The 13,080-nt window shown below is 35.3% G+C and overlaps 1 protein-coding gene across 1 annotated transcript in view; it reads right to left on the bottom strand.

Moving 5' to 3' along the window:
• The window catches only part of LOC147069255 (uncharacterized), a 100,375-nt gene that overhangs the window by 7,001 nt on the left and 80,294 nt on the right, over window positions 1–13,080 (bottom strand). Inside the window, exon 3 of the mRNA XM_085951643.1 lies at window positions 4,465–4,605. Within this exon, the coding sequence (XP_085807769.1) occupies window positions 4,465–4,605 (141 nt within the window). The remainder of the gene's footprint in view (window positions 1–4,464; window positions 4,606–13,080) is intronic.

Raw genomic sequence — 13,080 nt, 5'->3', positions numbered from 1 at the left:
CGACATTTTACAATTTTACCCAAGAATTAAGAATGCAGTATTTTTCACTGAAAATATATTAGATATAATTTGGAAAACCCCTCGTAATCATGTTTAACACTCCTGTTACTGCAATGGTGTAAACCTTAGGTCACCCATCCTAATAAACTGTAAATATATTTCAGTTAATATGCACTTAATCGTCATTTCATCATTTTTTGGCTATTCCTAGAATCATCAATATTACATCCTAATAGGGTTTTCGACCAATGTGTGCTACCCGTGCTCACGTATGGCTGCGAGACGTGGACCCTCAACACGAGAGATGTCCAAAGGCTAAGAGCCGCAAAGCGAGGCATGGAGAGGTGTATATTGGGCATCACGCGAAAAGACCGTAGGGGAAACGAATGGGTTATGAAGCAGACAGGAGTACGCGATGTAATAGACGTTGCCAAACAGCTGAAATGGAGATGGGTGGGGCACATTGCTCGCCGAAAGGACGGCCGCTGGAGAAATGCCGTCATCCAGTGGTACCCAAGGGGCACGAAACGGCCACAGGGTCGCCCAAAAAGCCGCTGGATTGACGAACTGGTAAAGTTCGGCGGAAATACGTGGCAGCGAACGACACAGGACCGAGAGAGTTGGAAGAAGCTTGGGGAGGCCTTCATCCAGCAGTGGATTGACCCCGGTTGATGATGATGATGACATCCTAATTAAAATGTTATTATTTTCAAAATCGATTGCACAATTCAATAAGTACATATTACAATTGATTGATATCCGTCAAATTTAATTTATCTGTCATAAATTATAAATATATATTGCATACAGAGCGTCGCATTCCACTACGAACAACATAGATACCTACATCTAAAAGTAAATGCGACAAAGAGAGATATACTCAATTGTGAGAAAGAAATATGAAAATAAGACGTTAGATCAATATATTATTATTATGACATAATATAATGCGCTGTAAAAATGTATAGAAACATTCGTGTGATTATAATAAAGTTTTAGTGCCATTTTGATTATTTTATAGATAAATATATAAATATTTTTTCAATAATATATACAGTAGCGCAACAGTATCTGTCAATCTCCATAAACCATCGCGCAGATTTTCTATCAGCAAAGGAGTCCGACAAGGTGATACAATCTCACCTAAACTATTTACAGCTACCCTTGAAGACTTATTCAGGCAATTTGACTAGAATGACAAAGGGATCCCCATAAATGGAGAATACCTGAGTCATCTGCGCTTTGCCGATGACATAGTAATTTTCTCACAAGACTCAGATGACCTCCAAAGCGGAATGCAGGAACTCGCTGAAGTAAGCAACAAAGTAGGTTTGAAAAGAAATGTAACAAAGACGAAAGTCATGTTCAACTGCTTTGAGGGCCAAAAAGAGATCCTCATCAATGGCACTCAGCTCGAACAGGTGAAAAGCTACATCTATTTGGGACAACAAGTGTCTATAGATGGATGTATATTTGATGAAATTGCTCGCAGAGTAAAGCTAGGCCGGAGTGCTTTTGGCCGCCTTTATAATGTCTTCAAAAGTGACCTTCCACTGTGCCTAAAGCGCAAAGTGTTCAACCAGTCTGTGCTTGCCGTGATCACATATGCGTAAGAAACATGGACCCTAAGTAAAAGAGAGATCCAGAAACTTAGAGTAGCACAACGTGATATGAAGAGGTGCATGCTGGGCATAACGCGAAAGGACAAAAAAAGGAATGAGTGGATAAGGAAGCAGACAAGGGTTTGCGATGTAATAGAGTTTATTAAAAGCCTTAAATGGAGCTGGGCTGGACACATAGCTCGAAGAAGAGACAATCGTTGGACAAATCTAGTCATCCAGTGGTATCCAAGAAGTACAAAACGTCCGCAAGGTAGACCTAGAGGCCGCTGGATCGATGAAATGATAAAGTTCTGCGGAAGTACGTGGCAACGCATTGCACAGGATCGAGAAAAGTGGAAGCAGCTTGAAGAGGCCTTCGTCCAGCAGTGGATAGATTCAGGCTGATAATGATGATGATAGATAAATCAAATAAGTATGATGAAACCTCATTAGATTTGTTTATGTTGCCAAAATAAGCATTTCCCTTTTACCTACTGTAATATTGTCATTCTCGTACGGTAACCCAATGTGTTATCACCGGAACGGACTAAATTTATAAGCATCGTAAAGGGAAGGTTATTACAAAAATCCTAGAAACTATCTTAGACAAATTGAGATTCAAACGCACTAGCACCGACGAACGCACCTAGCATTGTATCAGATACTTTATAATAACATCGCTGTCTGCGGTATTTTAAAAATGGCTATGGTCTTTGTACCTACCTAATTTAATCCAATGAAATAGCACTGTTAACTTGACTTATGTTATAATGTCAGGATTGCTTCAATGTAGCTTTGACGTCATTTTATCATAAATGACATTTTCTGCTAATTACATTTTTAATTACTTTGATTTTAAACCAACGTTTTTTCTATTTATTGTACGATAATTGAGTGATTTAAGTATAAAATATTTACAAGATAAAAAGAACTTTTAATATACAACGTTTTTTTATTTTCTGTTGAATCATATAAACTTGACTTGACTAGCTTAAACGATCAAAAAAATTTATACTTGAAATACTGAATAAATATAGAATACTGAAATGTCATTTTGACATTTCATATTGATTTCCATAGTAACGCACGTATATATTAATAATTTAGTTGCTAGGACCCCAGACTCCTAGCAACCAAAACTTATTTAATTAATCAATTATTTCTTCCGAAATAACTTTTCATACAAAACAGAATTAACTGAAAATTAATTCAATTCTACTTAAAGATGGCTAACAGTAATAAAAGAATGCATTGGCATCGTGTTCTGTTAATTTCAGTATTTGTTTATGTTAAACAAATGTCAAACTGACATAATATTTAAAAAATATATATTCAGTAGTATTAATTATGCATGCAGTGTTTTGCAATTTAGTTAACCACCTTGTATACAGAATTGACCCTAGTGGGGGTCCCAACAAAACCGCCCGGTCATTGCCGCCAAAACAATTTAAATAATTACAAGATAAAAAGAACTTTCTAAAGTATTAAAAGTATTACTAGCTAAAAGTATTAAAAAAATGCATTGGCATCGTGTTCCGATATTATATTCTAAAAATTTTAAATATCTAGCTAGTCGGGAAGTTAGTTAAAAATCGATTGTAAGATTTATACCGGACAAATTAGAATACGAGGTAATAAAAACGTTGTAATAATTAATACTGCCGACCGATGGTACCTAACTGATGAAATTTGAATTTTATAATTTGTAGTATCCCATTTAAATATAGAGTACAAAACTTAAATCAATAATTATCGATTGATTTACTCGTATTTTATGTTGCTAGCTAAAGTGTAATTTATCATCAAATCGGTTTACGGTATATAGTCGTAAATGATTACTTGTACCTCATGTCATATTATAATAGAATTATTTTCTATCAAAATTAGGTATCTATCATTATTTGTTATGATTTTGAATAGGACCATCTAGTTTAGAAAAAAATTGTGCTTGGCTTGCTCTAAACTAAACTAAAACTAAAAATATTTTTTTGAAAAAATACGACACCCAGCAGGTTTTAACCACTATACTAGGATCCCATAGACTTTTCGTATACATAATATGCGGAACGCATTCTGACAATTAGAATAGATTCTAGGGGTCACAAAGATATATAATGTCGATGTTGCCAGGCGATATTAGTGGTAATTTTTTTTTTATTGAGGTTTTAATTTTTTTTCTTACAAACCACCAAAAGTTCTTCAATAAAACCAAGACCGAATCAGAGATTGATTGAAAATGCAATAATTGTACCATGCCATCGGCATGGTCGTAGAACGGTTCGTCCCGTTTGAAAAAATAAAAATAAAGGGTAGTGCAATGTGTTCAAAATTATCGATTCTTAGGATCCTCCTTGGCTTAAATTATTTTATATAGTAGCATTTTTGTATAGAATCACCCAGCTTGGTTTCTTTACTATATCTATGCATATGACACTAGTTTTAGTATTATGGTTAATCCAGAATCATCCTATGGGATCCTGCACTATACTATAATTAATGCCTGTCTTATCTAATTGAGACTAATTTAACTAATAGTTTTAAAATGCTTTACTTATTGGCAATCGGTTTCTGTATTTTAAATCAAAGTACTGAATTACCTTAACTATTAAGCGGCGTCAGGATCACTCCAAATTTTTGTTATAACGTACTTGCACTTGCAAATATATTAATAAAGTATTTTTTTTACTTCAACAAATAATTTACAATATTTAAGACTTAACATTCTTTTATCGTATATACAAAAAGGAATATATATGTATTAATCAACATAATACTCTCTTTGCAACCAAATTATTTTATTTTTCTGGGCGGTAACAGAAGCTTCTGGTAAGTATTAATAAAATAGTACTGTTTATAACCTTACCTTTCGCATGAGCGTTCTGTAAACCCCTCAAAGCCTGTTTCGGTTGGACATCGTTCTCCCAATAAAGATGCCGAGGAGCTACTCCCATCTCCTGGAGACCGACCTCGATCTTGTTTGCCAGAACTGGCCACCAGCCCATATCTGGAAAAAAATCACAATGTCATTAATTATTACTAATGCAACTTTAATCCTGAAACCCAGATGGAAATAATTATTAGTAGGAAATTAGTGTAATATAAAATATTAGCACTGAAAAAACTGCCTGATGGACCCAGGTAAATAATTACGATAAATACCAATAATTTGTCAACCAGTGTTTTTATTCAGACTTATATACTATAAGTGTTTTAAATGAAAAGTCTTTTTTACAGCCACATAACAGAATATAAATATAAAAATGCGAAAGTCAGCCCCATAGTGTTCATAGTGTTCATAGTAGTCATAGCCCTGATTATTGAAGTTATACTTTTTTTGGGGTGTTTGGTAGAGACTATAGTTGGGTATTTCCAGAGAAAATCTCAATCTCGAGATTCGGGATTTCCCGAAATGATGAAATTTTGAATTCTAGAGATTCGGTATTTCCAGAAAAGAATTCTCGAGATATCGGGAAATTTAAAAAAAAACCTGTAAACATTCTAAAATCAATGTAAAAACAGACAAATTCAAAAAAAAAATAAGATTTTTTTGAATTCATGTAAGAAGACAGACAAAATAGAAGTAGGAAAACAAAAACAATTCAAAACATTTCAAAAAACACATACTGCCAATCGCCGCGTCTGATAATCGCGTACGCTTTTGAGACACAAAATTCCCAGATGTTGCAAAAGCGACGTTGGCTTAATTGTGTTAAATGCTACGATCAGTCTTTGAACGTTTTGTGTTTTCTGTACACTTTTTTCAAATAGAATATCGTTTTTTCAATGAATATTTGATAATAAAGTAATCCCGAACCCCGAGAAAAGATTCTCGAGATTTGGGATTTCCCGAAATGTTAAAAATTTATATTCTCGAGATTCGGGATGGATAATCTCGAAAATTTCTCTAGAATTCCCGTCGGGAAATTCCCAAAACCCAACTCCAGTAGAGACTGAAATTGAGAGCTGCAAGCGCACACCGTTACGAAAGTGCGCGACAGTATGAAGTTAGCTGCAAATCAGTCAGCTGTATACAAATGCAATTTTATAGTAGAATTGTTCCGTTGCCGAGGCAACGAATTTATTATTGTTGGCAAAAATAAAATAAAAACAACGAGAAATAATTATATAATTTAGTAATATAAGTTAAAGTGTATAGAAATAAACCAACGGCGCTCCAATAAGCGGCCCTTTATCTTGAGTGTTTAATTTACCAAGATAATTAAGAGCTAGTCGAAGAATCTAGGTTATCACAAGTTTTTGTTTTTGTTTTGTTACGCCAAAGAAGTATGACTTCTAACGCGCGTACATAAGTACACACACCGATTATTTTTACGAAATGTAAAGGTAAATCAATGGGTGAAACACTCTTGGTACCTACAAATATTAGAAAAAATCTAATAGATAGGTATGAAATAAACTATTTCTTTTTTATTCAACGAATAAGACACATGATTTGAAAATGTAACATTCTATATAATGAACATACATAATTTGAAAACATTTCACGCATATGCACACTAGAAAAAAATCATTTTGTAGAAACAAATCCTACGACACCCGACGGAACTTGAACCTGTATAGTGTATACTATGATGGATACGCGCCAGTATGCTTTTCCAATAAAGCTACAAGAATCTTACTAAATCACGTCGATTTAAACTAGTAGTTGTTACATGAAATGCTTATTGAATTGCGTTATAACGTTGGCTATCGGTTTTAGTATATTAAATTATTGTAGGTTTCAATTCGCACCGTGAGTGTAAAACCAAGGCATCTGCAAAAGATATATTTTGGATATATTAGGGTTTGAAGTCTTCGTTTTGTTAGAACAAATAGAGTTTCTAAAAAAAACCATAATATTTGGTTTCTATCTACATTATATTGCATGTTCTTTCAGTTACTTTACTTTTACATTATCAAGTTCACGACTTTTGCAGTTGTTTTGCATTTAATCTCTAAATTGAAAAATTTGCAGATGCCTTGGTTTTACACTCACGGTGCGAAGTATTCCTTCATTAATAACCGACGTCGCGGATCACTCCATTATTTAGTTTTTATAACGTACTTAAAAATAAGAAGGACAATGTATGAATCCTCACTCAACTCATAGAGTCCGTCACGAGGCGTATCTACTACTATTGTCACGAGTTCTTTACTCGACATAGTATATCCATTATTCCACTCGAATTAAGTTTCTCAGTTCATTAATAGAATTAATCATATCGATCTCACCAGTACATCATTATCCACGATTATAATCTCACGTTATCATCATTATTATTATTGTATTCAGTGTACTCTTGTATCAACCAATAAACTCTCATCTCAACAACCAAGCAACAACGACCTTATATCTCCTCTATCTTCATCCACCTCCAAAAACACGTATGGATAGATACTCCCTCGACAATGTTATGTAGGCAGTAAAAAGTAATATGCCAAACAGTGCGACACTTCGTACCCTTGTGTCACAGCCTCAAGGGTTCCATAGTCGTGGGCGGACCTCCCTCACCCTGCAACGGTGCTACAAAAGCGATCTACGCGCTGCAGGTTTGGAATGGCGGGAGGCGCAAGAGTTGGCGATGGATCGAGGGAAGTGACACGGACATGTGCTTGCCCTATGCCCCAACGCTGGGTGAAAGTAGAAAAAAATAATCACAGAAATGCGTACGTAAGTTGTGTTAATAAAGCATACTACTGCAAGCCGCCATTTTGTTTTTAGGGCTGCCAATAGAAGAAGACAATAATTAAATTGTTGCCAATACAACAACAAGTGCAATCGCTTGATTCGAAAATCGAACTGCCTTTAAAATTTCCAACGCGAAATGCCTATAGCCTATCAAAAGTCCAAATTCATTAGTTTAAAGCCATTTATTTTTCAATCACGTATTATGGAGTTAAAGTTATTTTTAATATAATATTAAGAGGACAAAATAGAACCTTCTATTTCATAATTCATCATTTCGTAATCCGACATTTAAATTACTGATACGTGAGATTCAAAAATATATTTGATATTAACATAAAGTATGTAAACGTTCGTTAGAGACAGAAAAATGTAAAACAGTTTTCATTGGCCATGTATAAAGATTTTCCCATTTATTTTTCCTTTAAGCCAAACGATTTTCATTAAATCTTTGCGTACAGTATAATACTTCGCTAATCTAATAAAACCTTCTTAAGAAATTGTAGGAAAAAAACTAAGGGATTACGTTCGGAATAAATTAAAAACACAATTTTGCTAAAACCTATAAATCCCCAATCAAAAATACCGCTTTCGGCTCCCGTTTGCGAAATTTTCTAATAAACTTTAATTTGGTGATCGAATTGGAAAATTTCAGAATACATTACGTAAAAACAGAGAAAAGATTTTTTGTCATTAATAAATTTATGTTTTTCTAGCTTGTTTAGGTAATAAAGGAAATATGAGAAAAATTATTAACTGGTGAATCAAAGTGATGAATAGTTTTTAGTCTAAAAACCATAAAAATAAAAAAAAACACATCTATTTCAAAAAAAGTATTTTTTTGTGATAGCCCTAAAGCCAGGGGAAGCGTAGGAACAAGTAGTTCACAAAATATAGCCTGACATTGCATACTCAAATAATTGAGGTTTTATTATATATATCGGAAATCGCACATTACATTTGGCAAGCAGACTATATCACTATATTATATTAAAAATATGAAGAACCTACCTCTACAAGATTCGTAGAAATCAGCAAAAGTTCAGAGGTATTCCGAAAAAATCTCTTCAAACTGGACTCGAAAAAATGGTACTAACACAAACACAGCGAAAATAATGGCGGTTTGAAAATTTTGTGGTGACAGGACAAATATTATCTTTAAAATCGCCTTAGTGGCTTAAAGTGGTGCGATAGTAAAAACATTAGTTTCTATTGTTTTATTGATTTAGGTGAAGTTAGGAACACTTTCGAAGTTAGGGGGTTTTACGGTATAAAAAATGATTCTAAGTGTCAGTGCGGAAGTGATAATTTAGATATTAATAACGCTGTTTGGTAATTTCCACTATTATGATGGCTAAAGACAAAGGCTTCTTGAAAATCTAAGTAGATAAAAATACCGATTACCATTATAGATGTTGGTCGCATTCATCCTTTCTTCCCACTTACCCTCGAATCCTTATTTATTAATGTCGTAAGACCAGGGCGACTAGCAGTTACGGGTCATGAGATGACCGTGATTGCAAATAACATTTAGTTAGCTCGAGTTACTTCAAGACGGCCGACCCACGTAGGATTGTTAAAGCTTTCGCGCTCCATCTGACACGATACAAATGAAGTCACGTTTACAACAGAGAGACTCAAAACACATATGTTCGACCTTCTATGCTCTAAATTTGATACGGTTTGAGCAAACGTCGCGACCATCATCCATCCTAAGCTTGTCATTATCACTTATCTCAAAATCCAAGTGAAACCGTGAGAGTGACATTCCTAACCGTCCGTTTACCAGTGCATGAGTGCGTGAGTGCGTGAATACCGAACCGGCTCCAGCGCGCGCCAGCCCTCTCAACATAAAGTATGAATGAAAAAGTGTGCGCAATTTTGTTGTATCGCTCAAAGTATACCATAACTATTGTGGTTTGGTTTAGGCAGGGTTCCATTGATTTTTAAAAACTAACCAACACCATCTGTAAATTGTAGTCTTAGTTCAATAAAAACAAATACGTATGACTAACAACGTTTAATGTGCACTATTTATGGCGAATCTTAACAGCCTACCTCTACTGATTATGTTGTCTCTGTAAACTTTGAATAAATACTAAAACCGGAAGTATTTCTATTTTATAAATAAACCAGCCTATAGTATTAATTTTTAATTTACCGGATTTTTTATAAGCATAATGAACCTGTATTCCGCTTATATTTTATACCTCGTACAATACTCGCCCTGGGGAAATTTAAGTTTCCTTGGCATTCTGCCCTATTTCTTTTTGGAAAATTTCACAAAATCTTCTATTCTTGTAAATGCTTATAAGCTGTCTGTATAGACTACTGGAAGCACTTTGGTTTGGTGCTTGTTAAATTATTATTTGGAAATAAATGCTTTTAAAAGGTTTTAAAAATTAAGCCCCGACCTTATTTTACCCGGCAGGGATTTGTCTTACATTGAATTTTCAATTCACATTTACAAATGGTAAGCAGGTAATACCTATTTATAATTATAATATTACCTGTGAAAGAAATGACAATTTTAACCAAAAAAATGGGCCAAAGTATGTGGATAGATTTTCACCATAGGGGGCATCATTAGAAAAAGGGAATTGGAGTAAGTCTATTCTACCGTCACCACGAGAGGTGCCCTAGTTTATAGAGTCTCCTTTGACGAGGAATGAGCTTAAGTTAATATTGAGGCTAAGAACAGGGCACACAATGGGCAAAAGATTTGATGTCCTCATGGGAAGAAGCGAATCGCAACTCTGCGATGAATGTCATGTTTTAGAGGACATTGTACATAATTATAGTACTACAATGCCCTAAAGATGAACTTCACAGAGTACAGCTGCAAATTGCGGATATATATGAGAATGTCGACGAATTGAAGGGTGTTCTGGCGGTGGGTTAAACGGAAGAGCTAGGCAAAATTGTGAAGTTATCTAACAGAATAGGAGTGAGGACCTGATCGACGGATCCCCTTCTAGAAGAGAAGTGGCGATATGATAGCGAGTCGCAGTCAAAGCCTCGGTAAAATCACGAAAAATAAAAAAAACCTATTTCAAATCAAATTTCTTTATTTTACGTATAATGAACAGAACAAATTATAAATCCAAAGCGTTCACGACATGACATATAATAAGTGTTAACAATTTTAAATATAAAAATACAGAGAAATGAGTTTAGAATGATACAATAAATAATAAAATAATAAATAACAATAAAATAACAATAATAAAAGTAGATGGAAGCACGCAGAGTGAACTATTGATAGACCATATCTTAAAAACCTATAAAACAACGTCCACCTAAATTCACCCTCACGTAAGTGGAATATATCAATATCCGAAGCGATTTCATTAAACATGGTTATTGCCCTCCCAATTGGCCAATGGCAGGTTGGTTCTGCACATTGGGAGAACAAACAATGGATGCCGTTGAATCCTAAGGTAATTATTAGAGACACACAAGCCAACACCACCAAGAATGGCAAAGTTCACATTTGCGTTTACATAGCGTGTGAAACATGGACCCTAAGTAAAAGAGAGATCCAGAAACTTAGAGTAGCACAACATGGTATGGAGAGGTGCATGCTGGGCATAACGCGAAAAGATAAAAAGAGGAGTGAATGGATGAGGGAATAGATCAGGGTAAGCGATGTAATAGAGTTTGCTAAAAACTTCAAATGGAAATGGGCTGGGCGCATAGCTCGAAACAAGTGCAATCGTTGGACAAATTTGGTCATCCAGTGGTATCCAAGAGGTACAAAACGTCCACAAGGTAGACCTAGAGGCCGCTGGATCGATGAAATGATAAATTTCTGGGAAGTACGTGGCAACCCAACTCACAGGACCAAGAGAAGTGCAATCTGCTTAGAGAGGCCTTCATCCAGCAGTGGATAGATTCAGGCTGATGATGATGATGATAATATATTAATATAATATACTTTTGAAATAGTTGTAGCCAGTGGCGAAGGGTGACTTTTGGAAAGAGCTAGGCTGTGGAGATCTGAGAAAAAAACCACACTTCTCAGGAATAAATAAGAAGAATACACTAATGACAACGACGCACTAATTCAATGAAACTTCAAAAACCCACTGACAACATAAAATAGAACGATGAGTTTAAATTACGTATTTTTCAAAACATTTATACATAATCAAGAATCATTAGATCAAATTTCTTTTTATTTTTAAAAACAATCTATATTAAATGTATTATTATTCGATTAAACGCCATAGAGTTTTTTTTAATTATCTAATTACTTTGAAAGATATATAGATATGGATAAATTCAGACTCATCTCAATGAGATCTAAAAGATTTCAAAATATGGTATGTCTAGGTCTTATAGGTTAATAGAAATATCATTGTTTGAATATTTTTTGAACCTTAAAATTACTCTCCTGCACAATTTAGAAAAACGGACATAATATCGTGTTTTGTTATCTTACAACAGTAAATTTAATTATTACGAGTGTACGAGCGATCGACTACAAAAAGAAAGTAAAGAAACATGTAGAATGGTAAGTATAATTTGTTTGAGGCAGTCAAGGTTCACCCCAGACATTAGTGCCAGAAAATAAGAACCTTCGGTACTGTTTGGATATCAGGAATATAGCGGAAAACACATTTTGAAAATAGCCGATAAACTAGATTATTTGTTAGGTTAACCTAACCAAACCTAACCTAACCTAAACTAACATAAACTAACAAATAATCCAGTATATCGGGTATTTTCAAAATGTGTTTTCCGCTGTATTTCTGATAACTGAACAGTACCCAATCTTCTTCTTCCTCGGCCATATATTATCCGCCCCTTAGTTGGAGCAAATGGACACCACGCGTCGCCTGCAAGAATCCCTGTCGCTCGCCAGTCTTCTTGCTTCGTTCCAGGTCAAACCAGCATCCCGTAGCTCCACCGTATACACTCTATATATAGAATCCGGTTGGTTTGAAGATCAGGCAAGCCAGGTTGAGGTTTTCTTCTGGCATCTGCAGTACACGGTCGAGCCAGGTTCAACGTCGCCTCTTCACTCTCAGCGTGATGAGAGGCTGCTTGGTGCGTTCTCGTTGCTCATAAAGTCATCAGTATCCGTCGCAAACATCCATTCTTGAAGCTCAGTATACGGTTGCTCTGAGCCTTCGTAAGGTGCCATGATTCGCTACCGTAAAGCAGCACCGTCAGAATGAAAGCGTCGAATAGGCGGCATTTGGTTTTTGACCGAGTACAATCGTCCCAGACATTAGAGTTGAATGTTGCTCCAGCCACTCCCATTCGGATAGCGAGCCCTTTCTGCAATATGTCATCTCCCGTGATGTATACCCCCAGGTACTTGAAGCTGTTGACGCTCTCGATGTTTTGTCTGCCGCTGATCAGAGGGAAATCTGGATCAGGGCAGGTGCTATTACACAAAAAGTTGGTTTTCTTCGCGTTGATTATCATAGAAAATAAGAATAGTACGTCGTTTTATAATAAATTGTATGAAGCCGATTGTTCTCTACGACAGCATAGAAATAGGTAGATATGAAGATAACAGTGGATCCCATTTGCACAATTTGAACATTTCGCTCGAGTTGGTCGCAAGACAAGCAAATTTCTTTTACGATTTACAAAATAACAGAACAGGCAGGGGCGCATCATAATTTTATGCAATATATCCAGCCAATACGGGCGGTCGAATAACGGGAATGCATTTAATATATTTTTGCACAAGTAGCCCCTAATGTCGTCAATATTAATGAGTGATTGACTCATAAGTATCAATCTTCTCTCCAAGATTTTTTTCCCGACCATGTCAGA

The sequence above is a fragment of the Rhyacophila brunnea genome, unplaced genomic scaffold (assembly GCF_057557595.1).
Source record: "Rhyacophila brunnea isolate RB1 unplaced genomic scaffold, BYU_Rbru_1.0 scaffold_24, whole genome shotgun sequence".
Classification (NCBI taxonomy): Eukaryota; Metazoa; Arthropoda; class Insecta; order Trichoptera; family Rhyacophilidae; genus Rhyacophila; species Rhyacophila brunnea.
This window is presented reverse-complemented; position numbering and strand designations above follow the sequence as displayed.